Genomic DNA, 18318 nt, shown 5'->3' with positions numbered 1-18318 from the left:
CATTTCATAGTGGGTTCCTGAGTGGCGGTCACAATGCTGTTCATTTGATCTTGCTAGGTCACTGAATTTGACCCTTAAGTCTCTCGAGTTGGAGAGAAGGAGACCTAATTTTCCTAAGGGGTATATGTGTGTGGCTACCGAGCCAAGCTAAGCAACAAACTGGCTAGGAGGAGGACCGAGTTTTTTTTTCCAAGTCGATCTTTTTTCTTTCTCGAGTTACATACTCTCCCGAATAGAGAAGGGTGATGACATACTATTGCAAAATTTTTGGCTAAGTGTTGAGCCCCCTGACAAGGCCCTAGAAGGGTGATGCACCTACTCGGACGCTAATCTCCATCATAATCTCGAGTTGGGTGTATGGAGAATGCTTAGCTCATTTTTGCTAAGTGATGAGATCCTTGGTGAGATTGAGAGGGTCATTGTCTTCCCGACTCGACCGGGGGGGGGGGGGGGAGGGGAGGGGAATGAACTGCCTAATTTCCCGAGCTGGATATGTAAGATGTACTTTAGCTATATTAGCTAAATGTTGAGCTCTCTATTGAGGCCGAGAGGGTAATTATCTTTCGGAGATGTTCTCGACTCAGGGAGGCTAATGGAATCCCCTGCTTCCCGAGGAGGTGTTAGCGGAGAAGTTCCCGACTCGAGAGGGCTAATAAGCCTCAAGCTACCCGAGGAGGTCTGTTTTGTCTATAAAGGACGCTACTCGGATGTCGAGTAGGTCCTAATAAATGACTTAACCATTTTTTGGCTAAGCTGGTTGGGACACTTCGCTCATGACCGAGGGGGTGCCATTGGAGAAATTCTTGACTCGGGACGCGAATGAGCCTCTTCTTCCCGAGGAGGTATTTTTCGCCGGAATGCCGCTACTCGGATGTCGAGTAAGGCACAATAAATGATACTTAGTCATTTTTGGAAGAGTTGGTTGGGGTTTCTTCGTCTGATGACCGAGCGTGGTTGTTCACATTATGATTATTGTTGGTGGACTCCTGGGAAGGAGCTTCTCCTTTTGCTTCTTTGATTTCTCGCCGACAGGCTTATATACCGTTGCTTGACATTGAAGTCTCGAGTGATGGGCAATTCGTTATGATAGCAAGAAAGAGTCATGAGAACCTGTTGAGGGCCCAAGTTGCATGTTCCTTATTTGTGCTTGTTGGATCCGAGAGGGGTACCTTCATACTTTCTTCGAGGATTTGTGATGCGCAAGTACTATCCACTACACCCTTCTCGACTTGATTCATGATTGTTGACAACTTGACATTCGTTCTGTTTCATCTTACACCGAGTTGTTGTTGCGAAATATCTTCTAGGTCCTTTTCTTCCTAAGCATCCTCCTTTATACTTTGAGTGGAGTTAATTAGGCTCGAAGATGAGGCCCTTGGTTAAGTTGCGGCGTGTCGGCTAGGAGCTCTTGAATACTTCGCTGAATGTCTAGTGGAGCTGATCGACTATCCTTTCTGGGTTAGTCGCCATGACGCGGGTGGATTTAGAGGAAATTAGTTCCAGTGTTGAAGTTGTTATCCTTGTTCCGAGAGGTAGATCACTCATCTTCCTAATGAGTTGGTTTCACACTAGGTGTGGTATGACGACATGATGGGAGCTCTTTGGTCAGGTGAAAAGCTCTTGTCTTCCTTCAGTCGGGTGCCATGTTGCTCTCGATATGTGACTTTGAGATGTAGCATCCCCACATATGGTGCTAAACTGTCTCTTCCTAAAAACTGCCAAAGGTAAGTGTAATATTGAGAGTTTTGAAATCCCGAGAAGGTTTGAGGAGTTGAGGAAGTGGTCTCCGATAATCCTGCAAAACACAATGAAAAACTGGCCCGAGGGTATTCTCAAGGAAAGCCCCTCCGACGCTCAAGTCAGTTGAGATTGAGGTAGAGAGAGAAAGTGAGTAAATGTAAAGAGAGATGCTCTGATTTTTTGTAGGTGAGAATTGAATACCTTTGTCTAATGAGACAACCTCTATTTATAGAGGATGAAACTTGTAATAAATGAGGGCATTTTAGTTAACTCCAACTAGTGGAGGATTATATTCCCTAAAGGTAGGGATATTTTAGTAACTTAGTCATAGATGGAACAGACTAGGAAATTGGCCAAAACATTACCGAAATATTGTTGTCTTCTTTTTTATAGAAAAAATATATTGTTCCCTTTAATTAAATTTTTCCGCACGTCAAAGGATTGCATGGTTTTCTATATCACAATTTTCCTATAAATACTATCGTAACTAGATGCAATTTTAGTATCGCTACTCTTATTTACAACGTTTAAGTTTGAATTTCAATTCTTCTAGGCAATCAACCTAAACAAAATGTGGAAAATTTTTGCATTTTCAGTTCTTATTGTTTTCTCTTCACTTGTAAATGGTGAACTGAAGGTGCCATGTTACTTCATCTTCGGGGACTCATTATCAGATGTTGGCAACAACAATGGATTCAGAACAATGGCGAAAGCAAATTACCCTCCATATGGGGTTGATTTTCCCGGAGGAAAAGCCACTGGCAGATTTTGCAATGGCCGTACCATTGAAGATTTTATCTGTAAGTATAATACTTAATATGTTTGCTTTCAAAGTTTCAACTTTTTGTAAGACATGAATTTTCAAGTTTCAACTTTCATGTTATCATAGATAATTTTGCCAGACATGAATTCAGCTTGAGCTTGGTCCACCACTTCCCCAAAACTAGAGTAAACAGGGTACAATATATTCCCTTAACTGGATCATCATTCTCAAAGAATCAACAAATAGCTGTGTAGACATCCTATTTAATCACTCTCCCATTCTTTCTTTGAAAATAAGCTATTTAACCCATCAATTCCTAGGACCCTAGCATCATCAATATAGTGAAGAGCATGAGCATCATCAATTTTCTTGGTAGTAACATGCTAGGTAAGCACAGTAGTTGAAGCTTGAGAAACCTGAGCTCCTTCTCTAAGCTTAACAACATCTAATCCTGATAAAATTGGAGCAGCTGAGCCAATAAGCTTTTAATAAAAGTCAACAATTTCTTTATGAATTTCTTGCGTCTTAGTCAATCTATCACCTGATTCATTCTACAGAATATCAATGCTATTCTTGAAGTACCTTTCTTTCCGTCTCTTTCTATTCTTTCAATCTGAGATCACTGTGGTTCATCTCCTTAATAATCCCCCTCATATGTGAGCCCATATGTTAAAGGGCATGCACTTCATTCTTTTCGAATCCACCAAATATTATATTTCCAACAGTTGGATGAGGAACATTATTTTTTTTGAAACTTGAAATGGGATACATTCAAGCACAAGGGACACTATTCTTTTCGAATCCTTGTGGTCGTCCAAGATCCTCTAGGCTGATACTATGATAAAATTCATCGGGCCTAACGCATAATTACTTTACCCTAGTTCTTATCATGGTATTAAATCTCCGGGTTATTGGGTTGTTCATGTTGAGCGCTTATCGAACAATTGGATAAGGGTCCCTATTGGATGCTCATTCCCAATGAATATTAGTGTTGTTTACCTTATCAGTGTGCTCTAATTCTAAGTACACTCTCATGTATGAACGAGTGGTGAATCTCTTGCTTGTTTTCCATATGCTTAGTTGTCCCATATTGAAAAAAGAAAATAGCAAGTACTACATTTTAAGATAGAGGAGTTACTCGTATTATTATCAATGATTTTGTTGGATTATGCTCCAAAATCAGTCATAGTTTTCCTAATAGTTAGGATTATTAGCTAATAATTAATTAGTGGGTTAACAAGTAGTGGTCTAGATAATGGTCTAGTTAGTGAGATAGCAAGTAGTGGGCTACATAGTGGATATGTTATTGTAGTGCTTTGTATGCCTATTTAAAGGTTGTTTTGTTTATTCATTAAGAGTGTACATGAAAAATATATAAAAGTGTAGTCTTTTTAATCCTCTCCAAGTTTCTCTCTTTCCTCCTGTAAAAATTTCTACATGGTATCAAGAGCTCTAGGTTAGATCCAGGAAAGGGAAAGAGATGAAGCAAAAAAAAAAAAAAAAAAGAAAAAAAAAAAAAAAAGAAAAAAAGAGAGAGAGATAGAGAGAGGAAGAGAAAATCAAGATTGTGACGACATAATGTTTAATGTTGGCTCCTACAAATTTTGGAGCAAGGGGGTGTGTTGGATTATGCTCCAAAATTAGTCATAGTTTTCCTAATAGTTAGGATTAGTGGCTAATAATTAATTAGTAGGTTAACAAGTAGCGGTCTACATAATGATCTAGAAACTGGGATAGCAAGTAGTGGGTTACATAGTGGATACGTTATTGTAGTGCTTTGTATGCCTATTTAAAGGTTGTTTTGTTTATTCATTAAGAGTGTACATGAAAAATATATAAAAGTGTAGTCTTTTTAATCCTCTCCAAGTTTCTCTCTTTCCTCCTCTAAAAATTTCTACAGGTTTCAATGTGAAATTTCTTTTTAGCCTTGTTAGTGGACCATACTCGATCTATTCCTCCTTTATCGGATTGTCCCGTGCCCATTTCACTCATTACCAAATTTCTCATACTCAAGTGGATTAAATTACGATTCGTATCCAGTGCACGTGAAAAGGTGCTACCTTAAAAAAACATCTTAAGCCCTCATTATCACTACTTTTATCTTTGTTGATAGTGGCGGATTATAAGAGGGGCGGGCAGGGGCCTGGCCCCCCTTATGTCTATAAAGTAGAAGTGTAGAACTGCAAAATATTTCATGAAATGTTGTGTGGCATAGTGGCGCGCGAAGCGTTAATTCCCTTGTAGAACAAGAGGTCTAATGTTCGATTCTTCATGGCATGCTTATGTATTTTTGCTTTTTCTTTTTTTTTTCTTTTTTCCCTTTATCTTTTGGTTACCACACCTAACTTTGAAAAATATTTTCTATTCACGATTTGTATCTTCTTATTTTTTTTGTTTTTATTTTTTCCCTATATCTTTGCCTCTTTGGCTTATTATGTTCCTAATTTTGTAAAATCTTTTTTATTTATTGTTACTATCTTCTTCTTTTAGTTTTTATATGCAATCAATTTTTTTTTCCTCAAATCATTGTTAACAATGAAAAATAATAGATGTATCTTTTTTTGCCTTGACTTAAAAAAATTTGATAATTGATTGTAGTTACTAATAATACTAATGAACAATAAATTTAGTTTCTAAAAAATCTACCCACTTGTGAACTACTCTTTCAATTCCTTGAAAATTTGACAAATGGTCAAACAAATAATTAATGGACAAAACTGCTTAAAAATTAAAAGGCTCTGATTTAGAACAATTAAATTAGCTATAACTTTTTTATAGCCGTTGATATTAATATATTTGAACTTTGATGTGTATCTATTAGTGTTTTATTTTATTCCTTATTTAAATTTTGCCGTTAAACTTTTAATTTGTTTAATCGGCCCCTGTAAAATCGATGGTCAAGATCCGCCACAGTTTGTTGATATATTTTCATGTAAAATATATAAGTTTCTTTAAAGTGGCTTGATCTCTATAACAACTAAAACAAGGAAAATCTGAACTTTAATTCACCGAGTTATACGTGATTCAATTTAAGTATCCTAATATTTTCACTTTTCAGATTTAGTAGCATGAATTTTAAAAAAGAGAATCCAACTTTAGTAGCCTGAACCCTAATAAGGTTAAATATGCGTCAGGGTCATGACCAGCACAATACAATACCGGATAGGCTGATCTAATGTGCTATATATTTACATCTTCATTGTACTGAATCATTGAAACATAGTAAACAATGTTGGTAAGGGTTTAATTTATATTAAGGATTGTTTGTGTTCTAGTGATTTAACACAATGAGGACATGATCTTAATACATCAAGTATTAAACACTTCACTTGGTCCTGACATAAGTTAACACCATTATCCCTCAGGCTACTAAAGTTATATTGTTTTGTAATCTTAGGTTGCTTAATATGGAATGTAAAAAGAACGATGCACTTAATTTTGATGAAGTTAGACCTCAGGGAACAAAACTTGATTTTATCTTTAAAAAATGGACATTTTTCTATCTATATATTTCTATTACTGTTGGAAATCTTGAATTCGTAATGATCTAAAGCCTAAACCTTGACCAAACAATAGAGTTCCTTGATGTTAAAGGACTCATACTACACTTAAATATTTTGACTTTCTTAATTGTTGGGATATGATTTATGATTCAGTATTTATTAGCATAAAACATAAAACGCTGACATCTTAAAAACATGCAGAAAATTCAGTAACATTCTATAAAATAATACTCCTGTTTGTTTTTGTTGGTTAATAAAATGGTCATAGTGGAATATATCAATAATATATAAGTCAAATGATAGAGTATAAATCTATTCCTGGGACCTCAACCATCAGCTTAAGCTTTTGTTTCAGTTGGTCGTTTAACATGATATCAAGACCCAGCGTAACAAAAAGGTCATGGGTTCGAATCTCATCCACCCCTCCTTTCTCAGTAGAATATTTAGCGCCAGGTACGAGGAAGACATGTGTTGCATCCACACTTCAAGCCCAAAGGACTCTTGCGTGATAGAGTATAAATCTATTCCTGGGGCCTCAACCATCAGCTTAACCTTTTGGTTCAGTTGTTCCTTTGACAAAATTTTCACATAGGAAGCATTAATCATGTGATATCTTGTATTTCGGAATTTTTTATATTTAAAAAATGTTGGCTAAACATGCATATTAGTCTTAATGTACGTTTATTATCTATACATCTATCTATACATATATATTAAAAGGCGTGCGTAACAACGTCGATGCGCCACGTGGCACCCTCCTCCTGCCACCAGAATTTTGCCACGTGTCTGTTAACCAACAAAATCAAGTGGTCATTATTTAAAAAATAAATATGTTGAAGCCCGGGGTCGAACCCCTGACCTTATGTAAGGGTTTTTAAAGAATCAACGTCTAATCTAACATCTCTTAGTGATCCATGTTTTCACAAAATTACAAATATGTGTTGTAATTAGTTAATGTTATTAAACATATCCCTTACATCCTTAAAAATAAATAATTTTGCATGTTCATTAAAATTAATTATGTATGCATGATAGTATTTGAAAACCAGTGTTGACCACTACAGTATTACCCTTATATTTACAGTAATACTATAAACAAATTTTGATCATAAGTCTGTATGAAACAGAGGAAGTAAATATGGGCCTAGGCCGCATCCACGTCTAATATATTGAGAAGTATTTCTTAGAACGTATATGTGCCATGTGTCACCATCCCTTATTGAGTAACATTCTATCCACGTGTTTCTCATATAGTAAAAAAAATAATTAAGCATACATGAACATTCGAAAGAGATAAAACCATCACTCCACTATACTATTATTGCTTATTTAATCAAAATTAATGATGATATATGAAAAGAGAACTCTCGAAATCAATATAATGAATGACATAACTTTTTAAATGAGTATGAGATGAGTTATTTAACTACTACTAAATTGTAGCACAGAATAATCCCGAGGCATTGCCCGGGCCTAAACACTAGTTCTACTAAAAAACTATGCATAGTCCCAATTTATCAGTGCAGTCTTGTATATGATATTTTCTAACTGATGTGTATCATATTAAAGGACATGTAAATATATTGTATTAAGTTTTAAATCATTGGTTAATTGGATTTGATTATTTGAGATTGCCTATGTTATCACAATCACTACTCAGATACATTGGATTATACTTTTCTTAATCTTGAGTTTACAGCTCAATTCCTGGGATTCGAGAAATTTATACAACCATATAGAACTCAAATGGATAAAAAAATATCGAGAGGCGTCAATTTCGCATCAGGTGCTGCCGGGATTCTCACTCAAACTGGATCTAACTTGGTATTATTTCAAATTCGACAAGGTTTTTGTTTTCTCTTTTGTGATATAAATTATGTCATATCATTATCTCATGAAAAATAAATTTCATAATGTAACATCATTATTTGAGCATCCAACGTATCTCATGGAAAAATAATTATACTACCTCGATATGATATTAACCAATACTGTTTGACCTCGCACACTATCACATAACCTAATTTACCTTTTTTCTACTAATCTAAAAACACAAATGTTAACTATGAGATGTTGTTTGATCTGTCTCAAATTCTATTTTTTAAATATCACCTTTCTATAATATTCTTTTTTTAAGAACAGGTATTAACTTTCTATAATTGTTATCTCATACATGGGATATTTAACAAATAATGTCCGCTCAAATAATGATGTGACATCCGAGAAATTATTAATCAGTGCCCATGTTGTACATGAACTAATTATGTGGTGCATATTGCATGTAAGATTTGCATAAGCCTAAATTTTAAGAGGTAAATTTGTTGCAATTTTTTTTTTTTTTGTGTGTTTTTATTTCTGGTATGTTTCTTCGCCATTACAGGGTGACCGGGTTTGGATGGATCGACAACTACTAGATTTTCGTGCCACAATACTGAAGCTTCAATTTATGGTTCAACGTCCAGTTTCTAACTACTTGAACAAGTGCTTATTCACTGTTAATATTGGTAGTAATGACTACATTAATAATTACTTCATGCCACAATACTATCCTACGAAAAAGCTCTTCACTCCTGAACAATATGCTGATTTACTCATTACTCAATATGGAGCACAATTACAGGTATTTGCTTTGTATATGATTAAGCAATGAAGTCTACAAGAATATAATGATATGGTAAAAAACTAAGCTAACAGATATCTTTTTAGTTTTATGTCGTTGGTCATCAAATTGGTTTTACGGTATGAGCTGACGTAATTTGTTAAGATCGAGAAATACTTGATCCCATTATTAACTTACAATAACCAGCTCCCACAACTTGATTATATCATGGATTTTGTTATAAGGAATGTGAAAAATAACAAATATTAAATGCCAAAATAATAAAAAACACATAGAGATTAGCGTGGTTTACAAACAGGGTGTTGGTTATGTCCACGAGTAGGAGAGAGAAAAATTTTATGACCTAATCGTCGAATTAACGAAATAGGCTAAGGCTATTTATATAACCGGATACGGAATCACATCCACGCGTCAAAAACTAACTCGCGCAGTCGCTCGGGCCAAACCGCCAGTCCAGACAAACATCGCCCAATCTGGCACGCAAGCCAAACAGCCACGACGTGCAAGAACATCTTGCCCGGTCGCCCAGGGCAAATCGCTCGGGCGAGCGACCCATCAGCCTGGTCGGGCGAGTATGCCCACCTCACCGGGTGATCTTCTGAACTCGCCTATTTCTTTTGCGCTTCAACCAGATTCAAGGCATTATCTCTACAAATCTCTACCATGATTTAAATCCTCTCACAACGAACCAGATAACCAGATGAACTGATGCATTAATCACAAAGTCCATATTCTCCCTACAACCAGATTTGACCCGAAAGACAACCAAACTACACTTGTCCCTTAAGGACACCATATTTGCCTCTAAGGCCCCAGACTTTCCCCAAAAAGGCAATTAACAACCTCAGACATCGAGCAAGTCCAAACAATATTGAAACTTACTCTGTGGAACCATCTTGGTGAACATATATATCATCAGATTATCATTTGGACCTACCTTCTTCACCTTAACTCTTGTCTCACTTCTTAGGAAATGATACCTCATATATATGTGTTTAGTCCTCTCATGATGAACATGATCCTAGGCCAAGCATATTGCCCTAATGGTGTCACAATACACTATTGCCTGACCATGGTGTAGACCCAAATCACTGACTAGCCCTTTTAATTGAATTCCCTCCTTAGCTACTTCTGTCAAAGCCATATACGTTACTTCAGTAGTTAACAAAGTCACTGTAAGCTGTAAAGTAGCTTTCTAACTCACAATAGAACCACCAAGAGGGAAAACATAACCAGTCATATATCTCCTACATTAATATTCACATCCCCAGCATAATCAAAATCAGATAAACCTGCGACTAAACATGTCACATCACAACCATATATAAGACTAATATCTAACGTACGTACCTCTAAAATATCGAAAAAACCTCTTGACTGCCTGTTAATGTTCCTTACCAGGATCACCCATTAACCTACTAACAACAGTATTGACTAGACAACATGTACAAGTTCTGGCCTAGTGCAAACCATGGCATACATCAAGATCCCTACTGCACTACCATAAGGAACCCGAGACATGTATTCCTCCTCAGCAGAGTTAGGCGCAAAAGCAACAGACAAATGACTATTGGCCGCACTTGGAGTATCCATAGGCTTTGCTGTTGACATGCCAAACCTCGACAATATCTTCTCAATGTATCCCTTCTGTGACAAGAAAAGCTTCTTTTGAGCCCTCTCCCTATAAATCTCCATGCCCAAAATTTTTCGAGCCGCACCCAAATTTTTTATTTCAAATTCAACACCAAGAAGCTCCTTCAATTTATGATCAACATCAGACTTATATTCTGTTGCTATCAAAGTATCATCTACACACAAAACTGATTAAATGAAATATCCATCTGTCAGCTTGTTGTGACACACACAACAATCATATGAACTCCTATTATAGCCTAGCTCCATCATGTAGCTACCGAACCTCTTGTACCATTGCCACGGAGATCGCTTTAGCCTATATAAGGACTTCTTCAACTTGAAAACATAATTCTCTTTTCCCGTAACCTGGAAACCATATGGATAGGCCATGTCTATCTCTTCTTTAAGCGCTCCATGTAGAAAAGCTATCTTAACAACCAGTTGCTCAAGATCTTGTCGTGCAACTATTGCTAGTAGTACCCTGAGAGAAGTATCTCTGAATACAGGTGAAAAATTTCATTGTAAGTAATCTACTTCTTCTCGTTGTGTGAACCCTCTTGCAACTAATCGAGCCTTATACTTGACCCTTTCTGCAGATATCATCCTCTCCTTCTTCTTGAAAACGCATTTACAAGTAACATTTTTTCTCCCTGGAGGTTTAGGCACAAGCTCCTAAGCCTCATTCTTATGAAGTGACTCCATTTGCTCTCCCATTGCAGCAAGCCAATAGTTAGACTTCGTACATGTAACTGCCAATTGTAGGTAGATGGCTCATAGACATCCACCTCCTCAACAACCTGCAGTGCATAAGCCACCATATCTTCAAAACCATACCTGTTTGGGGGTTTCCCAAAACTCGTCCTCATAGGACTCCCAAGCAAGACTAGGCGCACCTTGACTTGGCGTTGAAGAATGTGGTGCTTTAGAATTTATGCGTTGATTCTCTTAGTGTGTTTCATCACTCTCATCATGAGTAACTTGTTGCTCCACCTGCACTTTAACAATAACAATATCTGGTGCAATAATGGACTTCACAGCAGGATTAATCATAGAATTTTCATGAAAGAGTACTTTTCTACTAGGTATAACCCTATGCTCCGACTAGGACGAAATTATATAAACTTTCATCTCATCTCCATATCCTACAAACACTCCTCTATTGTATCCAACTTATCCTCATTTACATGATAGTAAACACTACAACCAAAATCGGGCATATTAAAGTAATCTACAGGCTTACCTGACCACATCTTATTGGTGTTTTGGGATTGATTCCAGAGTGAGGTCCAAGATTGATCAGATAACATGTTGTACTGACAGCTTCTCCCCAAAACCTTATAGTCATCCCAGCATTAGAGACCATGCAGCGAGCTCTCTCCAAAAGTGTCTGATTCATTCGTTCAGCTACACCATTTTGTTGTGGTGAATCCCTGACAATATGATGCCTAGTAATCCTTTCATTCTTACAGATGCCATCGAACTCAGACAAACATAACTCCAGACCATTATCAGTTTGTAGCCTTTTGATCTTCTTCCCAGTTTGATTTTCCACCAAAGCATTCCACTGCTTGAAATTCTTGAAAGCTTCACCTTTTCACTTCATTATGATCACCCAATTCATCCTTGAAAAATCATCAATGAAAGATAAAAAGTACTTGTGACCTCCCAAAGACTCAACACGTGAAGGACCCCAACAATTGGAGTGGATATAATCAAGAGTACCTTTTGTTCTATGAATGACATTAGAAAACTTGCTACGATGTAGTTTCCCAAACACCTATGTTCACAAAACTCAAGGTTTTTGATCTTGTGGCCACCCAGTAGATCTGCCTTGGAGAGGATTTGCATTCCTCTCTCACTCTTATGCACAAGTGTCATGTGTCATAGCTTGGTCATATCATCCTTCTGAATTACTAAAGGAACAACAACTAAGATTGAGAGAGTAGAACATTTTAATATGTACAATTTTCCACACATGACACCCTTCAACACATCCTTTGAACCCTTGCAGACATACACAACTCTACCCCCACCTCTGAAACTGAACCCACTTGTACTACCAGATGTCTTATGTCGCAATTCCTTAGTTTGAAGAGATGATCTAACCTCTTCTAAGGTTATATAATCTTTACCAATAATAAAATATTGCACAAAATTCTTATATGACAATGGTAAAGAAACAAGTAGAATTAAAGCAGCATACTCATCCTTCACCTTAACATCAATATTAAACAATTCTAACAAAATCGTATTTAATTGATCAAGGTGATCCTGAAGAGGTGTACCTTCAATCATGCGTAGACTGAACAAACATTGCTTCAGAAGCACTTCGATGGTTAGAGATTTTTTCATGTACAAACTCTCCAATTTCAACCTTAGACCAAATGTGATTTCCTCCTCCGCGACTTCCCTGATGATGTCACAGCAAGACACAACATGAACGTTGAATGTTCATTATCCTCCAGAATGGCCATCTCATATAACCGAATATGATGACTTCTTTGCCAACGTGCCCACAACCTTTGTTGCTTTAGTAAAGCCCGCATCTTGTTTTGCCACAGACTGAAACTATTTCTCCCAGTGAATTTATCGATTTGCACATTCATCATATACATCTCTCTCACTCAAATCAAAACCAAAAGCTCTTGATACCAATTTGTTATAACGAATGTGAGAAAGAACAAATATTAAATGCAAAAACAATGAAAAACACACACAAATTTACGTGTTCACCAACGGGGTGCTGGCGACGTCCATGGGCTTGAGAGAAATTTTTTTTATTGATCTTGAAGAATTACAGAATTACAGATGTGATTATGACCTAATCGTTGAATTAACAAAATTTGTTAAAGCTATTTATATAACACAATACGAAATCGCATCCTCGCGTCAAAAACTGACTCGCTCGGTCGCCCGAGCCAAACCTCTTGGCCGAGCGGAAGCAAAAGAGCGACGCCATGCAAGAACATCTAGCCCGATCTCCCCATCTGCCCGGCTGACCCGACGAGCTCCTGAACTCGCCTATTTCTTCTGTGCTTCAACATACTCAATGTTATATATCTACAGGTTTATATAGAACATAACCTAATATTTTAATAGGTATACGTCACTATAATACTCCCTCCGTCGCATAGTATAGTGCTCACTAGTCACTTCTCATTTTTCACAGGGTCAAGGAAAATAGGAGCAGTAGGATTTTCATTTAAATGTTTTTTCTTTTGGTACTTTTTTCTTGAAACTCGTTCTTTACCTCTTTTTTTTCTTTAAAGAATAATAAAAAAAAAGCAATAGATATTCTTTAAAATGGTATAAAGCTATAAATTAAAAAAGGGTACATATTTTTGAAATGAATGTATTGGTATTTTGAAAATGGAAAAATGGATGAGAAAACCCCCAACTTTGACTCGTCCACTTTTAATAACCCCAACTATGGGTTATTCCTATATAATCCCAACTATTAGGGAGGTCTGCCACAAATGCACCCAGATGACTTGTAACCTGTTACCAAGGTAATTTTTTTTCCTTGTTATTTTTATTTCCTATTCCTCCCCCATTCCCACCCCTCCCCTGATTCGTCCTGCCAGCCCAGCCCCCTCCCCACTCCCACCACCCAGTAGCCCCCCCACTCCCACATCCCCCCTCCCCCACCATCCCGTTGAATTCTCTCCACCCTCCCCTAACCCCCTTTGAAAATTAAAAATAAAAACTTCAATCCTCCATTATCATTTTCTCTGTTTTCTTTCCTCCGTCGGAAAACACCTCCGGCCACCACCAATCGCACCGCCTTCGACCTCCGCAACAAACACAAACACCACTGCCAGCCCTTTTTCCTTCGCAGCCCCCCAAAACCGCCGGTCCTTCCTCATCTTTCGCGACCCCCTTGCGCACTGCTGCCTTGCACTCAGCCCCGCGAACCACCACTCAAAAGCATCCCTCTTTCGCGGCCTCCCTCTCCGGTCGTCGAGCCGCCAAAAACCGCCAGCCAAAACCCCGCACCGAACTCCCTCTTCCTCCCCCTGCCTCGAGTCCTCTGTTTTTTCCCCCTCCTCGTTCATTTTTTTTCCCAAAATCCGGTGAGAAGGGGTTGGGGGTAGGGTAGGGGGTTGGGGTGTGGGAAGGGTGGTAGTATGGGGAGGGGAAGTGGCAGTGGGTGTTGGGGTAGGGTGGTTTCGGCGGTGGTGTGAACGGGAGGGTGTTTCTCAGTGGGAAGGGGTGGGGGAAAAGAGGAAGGGGAGGGGGACTGGTGGTTGAGGAGGGGGGATAGGAGATGAGTGGTAGTAGAAAATGGTAAGGGAGGGGTAAGAAAAAAGAAAAACAAAAAAAAAAAAAGTAAAACCAATAAGCGCATGACACATGACATTTTAACCTGTTAAACCGGTTATTTTAGGTCAGGGGTGCATTTTTGGCTAACCTCCCCAATATTTGGGGGTATTTAAAAATAACTCATAGTTGGGGGTATTAAAAGCGGACGGGCCAAAGTTGGGGGTATTCTAATCCATTTTTCCTTTGAAAATTTGTTTAGAAATTAAATATGTTTTAGTCCAAATAAGTTGATAAAAAAGAAAATAGCTATAATACTTTGAAATATCCAAAAAAAATAAATATTATATTATGAAATGGAAAGAATATTAGTTACCTAAAGTAACACATACTCTTGTTCTCTAAACATACATTGAACATCATAACTCTAGCGGAATTAGTCAAAATAATTTAAAATAATGATTCATTTATATTACACATCTTGAGTTATATTTTCGATTGTAATATGTGCCATGTTTAAACTGTAGGGTTCACTTTTGACCTGAAAAAATGTGATTTAGGGTCTTTAAAATTTGGGAAAGTATACGAGACCAATAAAAACATAATATTAATTGAATATCAAAATATATTAGGTACAAAATGGGGGGTGGGGGTAGTATGAGGATGACTCTACTCCAATAAGAAAATTCCTTGTAGATATATAATTCTAGATGGCACAAGTCATCTGCAAATTGTTTTAGAATGGTAGACCAACTCTTTTTTTTCCATATTTTCTAGGGTCATCATTCAATATACCTATATCTTAATTCTTTAGTTAACTAGATTCTCCTAGGTGTACTCGAAATTTTTGAATTTAGAGTATAACTAATTGTTGACCTCGGTAATTAGATAATTTGATATTGTTAAATCGAAGACTTAAGAGAAGTGAAAAAACAAAAGAGTTATAGGCATTGGATTATGCTCGTGAAATAATCTTCAAATTCCATTTAAATTTTCTACATAGTAATTATAATACTCCCTCCGTTTCCTAAAGATCTTCCCTCTTTTCCGTTTAAGGGTGTTTCCAAAAGATTTTTCCTCTTTTGCTTTATTCCTTATTTGGCAAAACAAATTTCCCTATTTACCCTCTCATGTCACTATTATATAGTCCACCATTACATTATTAATTCAATTTTACTTCCTTTCTCTCTCCTACTTTAACCCCTTTTTATTTGTTTATTTACTTTAACCCCTTTCTCTCTCCTACTTTACTCACACCATGCCCCACACAACTTGATTTACCTTGGTATCTGTAGGAACAGTAAGTGGGAAGATCTTTAGGAAACGGAGGGAGTATGAATTATTGATCAATATAACCACCACCTTCTAGAGAGTACATATATAATTATTTACAAGACGTTAGTACAATTTTTTTTTGAAAATTAGGTTACTGTTTAAGAATATAACCGATGTATATAAATAATATAGTGGGGCTAATTAAGGAGGTTATGAAAACTATAAGATCTTTGTTTTTAACATAAAAGTACAAAAAGGTGGGGTACGCCGGTACGATATCATTAGCATTTGATGAATGAGTACTAATACATACATTTGTATTCAATTGCTTCAAGGAGAGAAATATTATATATCTTGTCTTTAAATAATTTTTTCTTCCCAAAATCAATATGAGATTGTAAATTAGTTGGTTACTGCCTTTGTATTTCAAATGAGAGGTTATGATTTTGACTCTTAACACACAAATTTTTATTGTTTAATATGTCTCATTTGATTGTGTGGGAGAAGTGGGTGCAAATGTGGCAAGTTGGCAACATGACATGTTTTTAGTCTTTATGTTGTACACCCTCATTTCTTTTCAATTTATTCACTTCAATTTGGGGAGAATCGAGGAGTAAGTAAAAAGTATGACAGAAATACTAAAATATGAGAGAAAGAAACTAAAAAGTGGATGAAAAAATATTAAAAAGTATATGACATGAGTGGAAAAAGAGGACACGTTGATGGGATATATTACCAAAAATAGAAGAAACAATAGTGTGCAAACTACAAGCTAAAATGAAACAAATCAAAAAGAAAAATGTGCAGATTAAAAAAAAACTGAGGAAGTACATATGATCAAAAGTGAAATACACATGTACAACATAAATCCATTTGAGTATACTTCTTATAAATTTTATGTCTACTAATTAAGAGGATCCCATAATAATACTGGTGAACTTTTCTGTGGTATGACAGACATTGTATAATTTTGGTGCAAGGAAGGTAGCAATTTTTGGGTTAGGACTGATAGGTTGTGCTCCCGCTGTAATTGCCATGAATAATGCAACTCAATGTGTAGACGAAATTAACCAAGCGGCAAAGCTTTTCAACACAAAGCTTGTATCACTAGTAGATGATTTCAATGCAAAGCTTCGTGGGGCGAATTACACAGTCATTAATATCTCTGCCCTTCAAGCTGCATCTCCTCCTCCTCCAGGTGGGTCATAGACTCTCATAGTTCCTCAAATAATACACAATAATTATGTGAATGATTCATGTACATAATTTTATATGTAAAATCTAAATTCTTTATCATATTATGAGCAACACATCATGAGGGGCCGAAAAATTTGGTCATATATCTTTATTATTGTACATTTGTACTAGTAGAGTTATATAGAAAACTTTTACAATCTTATACTTTTTATTGTCGTTGATGAGAAGAAGAATCAATTATTGGAATTTGCAGGTTCGATTACAAATTCTACTTGTTGCAAATTAAGGAGCGATTACCAGTGTGAGCCGTTCACTCCACCATGCCCGGATAGGAACATGTATTTCTCCATGGATGGATTTCATCCTACTGAGGTCGTGAATGAACTTGTAGCAACCATTTCATTCAAAACTCCATTTCCCTCAATTGTTCACCCTGTCGACATCCAACAATTAATTGGTAGCTAAAACAAAGCAAGTAGCTTATACCAATCCATGGATTTCGAATTAAGGATTACAATGGTCAATTTTGTAATATTTGTCATTTTAATCATTTTACCAGTTTAGACCTCTTCATGACGAAAGTAAATTTGACCATGGAATAATAACAGTCAACTTGCTACATTTGTTTTCTTGGCTTGTCTGCTAATTTGTACTTTTTATATATGTTACAAAATTGTCATGACCATGGAATCAATAGAATTACTTGGGTTTTTCTATGATATACCATTATACTCTTATGGATTTTTAAATTAAACTTTATATTTTTAATGTTTTTTTTTTATTCTATATTGTACCCTTAAGTTCTATAAGTTTTCTACATAGTATAGAACACAGTCATTAATGATATTGGAAATCCCATTCAAACCTTCCCCTAGTAGTTAAATGACCCCTAGACTACTTCATTTCAATATTCCAAGTTCTTCCCTAGAACCTTCTCAATTAGTTCAATCCTCCACCCATGTCACTTGAAACACCTAAAACTAATTGTGGAACCCGAAAAATTTGCTCTTTCCTAAAAATTGGAGAATCATTAAAGACGAAAGTGCAAAACCAAGAGTAATATGAAAGAGAGAACATAATTCAGGTAATTTTCTTGATTATAAGTTATTAAATTGTTAAATTTCTGCACTTGCGTTGTTTTGGTGAAGTTTAGATTTTGATTGAATTCTTAAATTTTCTTGATGGAGGATAAGATCAACATTGAGAATTTGAGAGAGAGAGAGAGAAGTTAAGTGCGAATTTAAGGGTGAGAATAACCAATGGGGAAATGGTTTACTTATGGAGGGAATTTTTTCCTCCAATAACAGTTAATATGAATCACTAAT

The 18318-nt window shown here is 36.5% G+C and overlaps 1 protein-coding gene across 1 annotated transcript; it reads left to right on the top strand.

Moving 5' to 3' along the window:
- The first annotated feature begins 2311 nt into the window (after nucleotides 1–2311).
- On the top strand, nucleotides 2312–17761 carry LOC104901310 (GDSL esterase/lipase At1g29660). Its single transcript, XM_010688865.4, has 5 exons — nucleotides 2312–2540; nucleotides 7706–7830; nucleotides 8387–8626; nucleotides 16754–16994; nucleotides 17247–17761. Exons 1-5 carry the CDS (start codon nucleotides 2312–2314, stop codon nucleotides 17456–17458), a joined length of 1047 nt encoding a protein of 348 aa, XP_010687167.4. The 3' UTR covers nucleotides 17459–17761.
- The last annotated feature ends 557 nt before the right edge of the window (nucleotides 17762–18318 follow it).

Source organism: Beta vulgaris, chromosome 8, assembly GCF_026745355.1.
Source record: "Beta vulgaris subsp. vulgaris cultivar EL10 chromosome 8, EL10.2, whole genome shotgun sequence".
Taxonomy (NCBI): domain Eukaryota; kingdom Viridiplantae; phylum Streptophyta; class Magnoliopsida; order Caryophyllales; family Amaranthaceae; genus Beta; species Beta vulgaris.
Note: the sequence above shows the minus strand (reverse complement) of the source record. Positions and strands in the feature narration are given on the sequence as shown.

Coding starts and splice junctions, on each gene's coding strand:
- LOC104901310 (XM_010688865.4), top strand. CDS start 2,312: ATGTGGAAAATTTTTGCATTTTCAGTTCTTATTGTTTTCTCTTCACTT. Junction 7,831..8,386: donor CTCAAACTGGATCTAACTTG/GTATTATTTCAA, acceptor TCGCCATTACAG/GGTGACCGGGTTTGGATGGA. Junction 8,627..16,753: donor AATATGGAGCACAATTACAG/GTATTTGCTTTG, acceptor GTGGTATGACAG/ACATTGTATAATTTTGGTGC.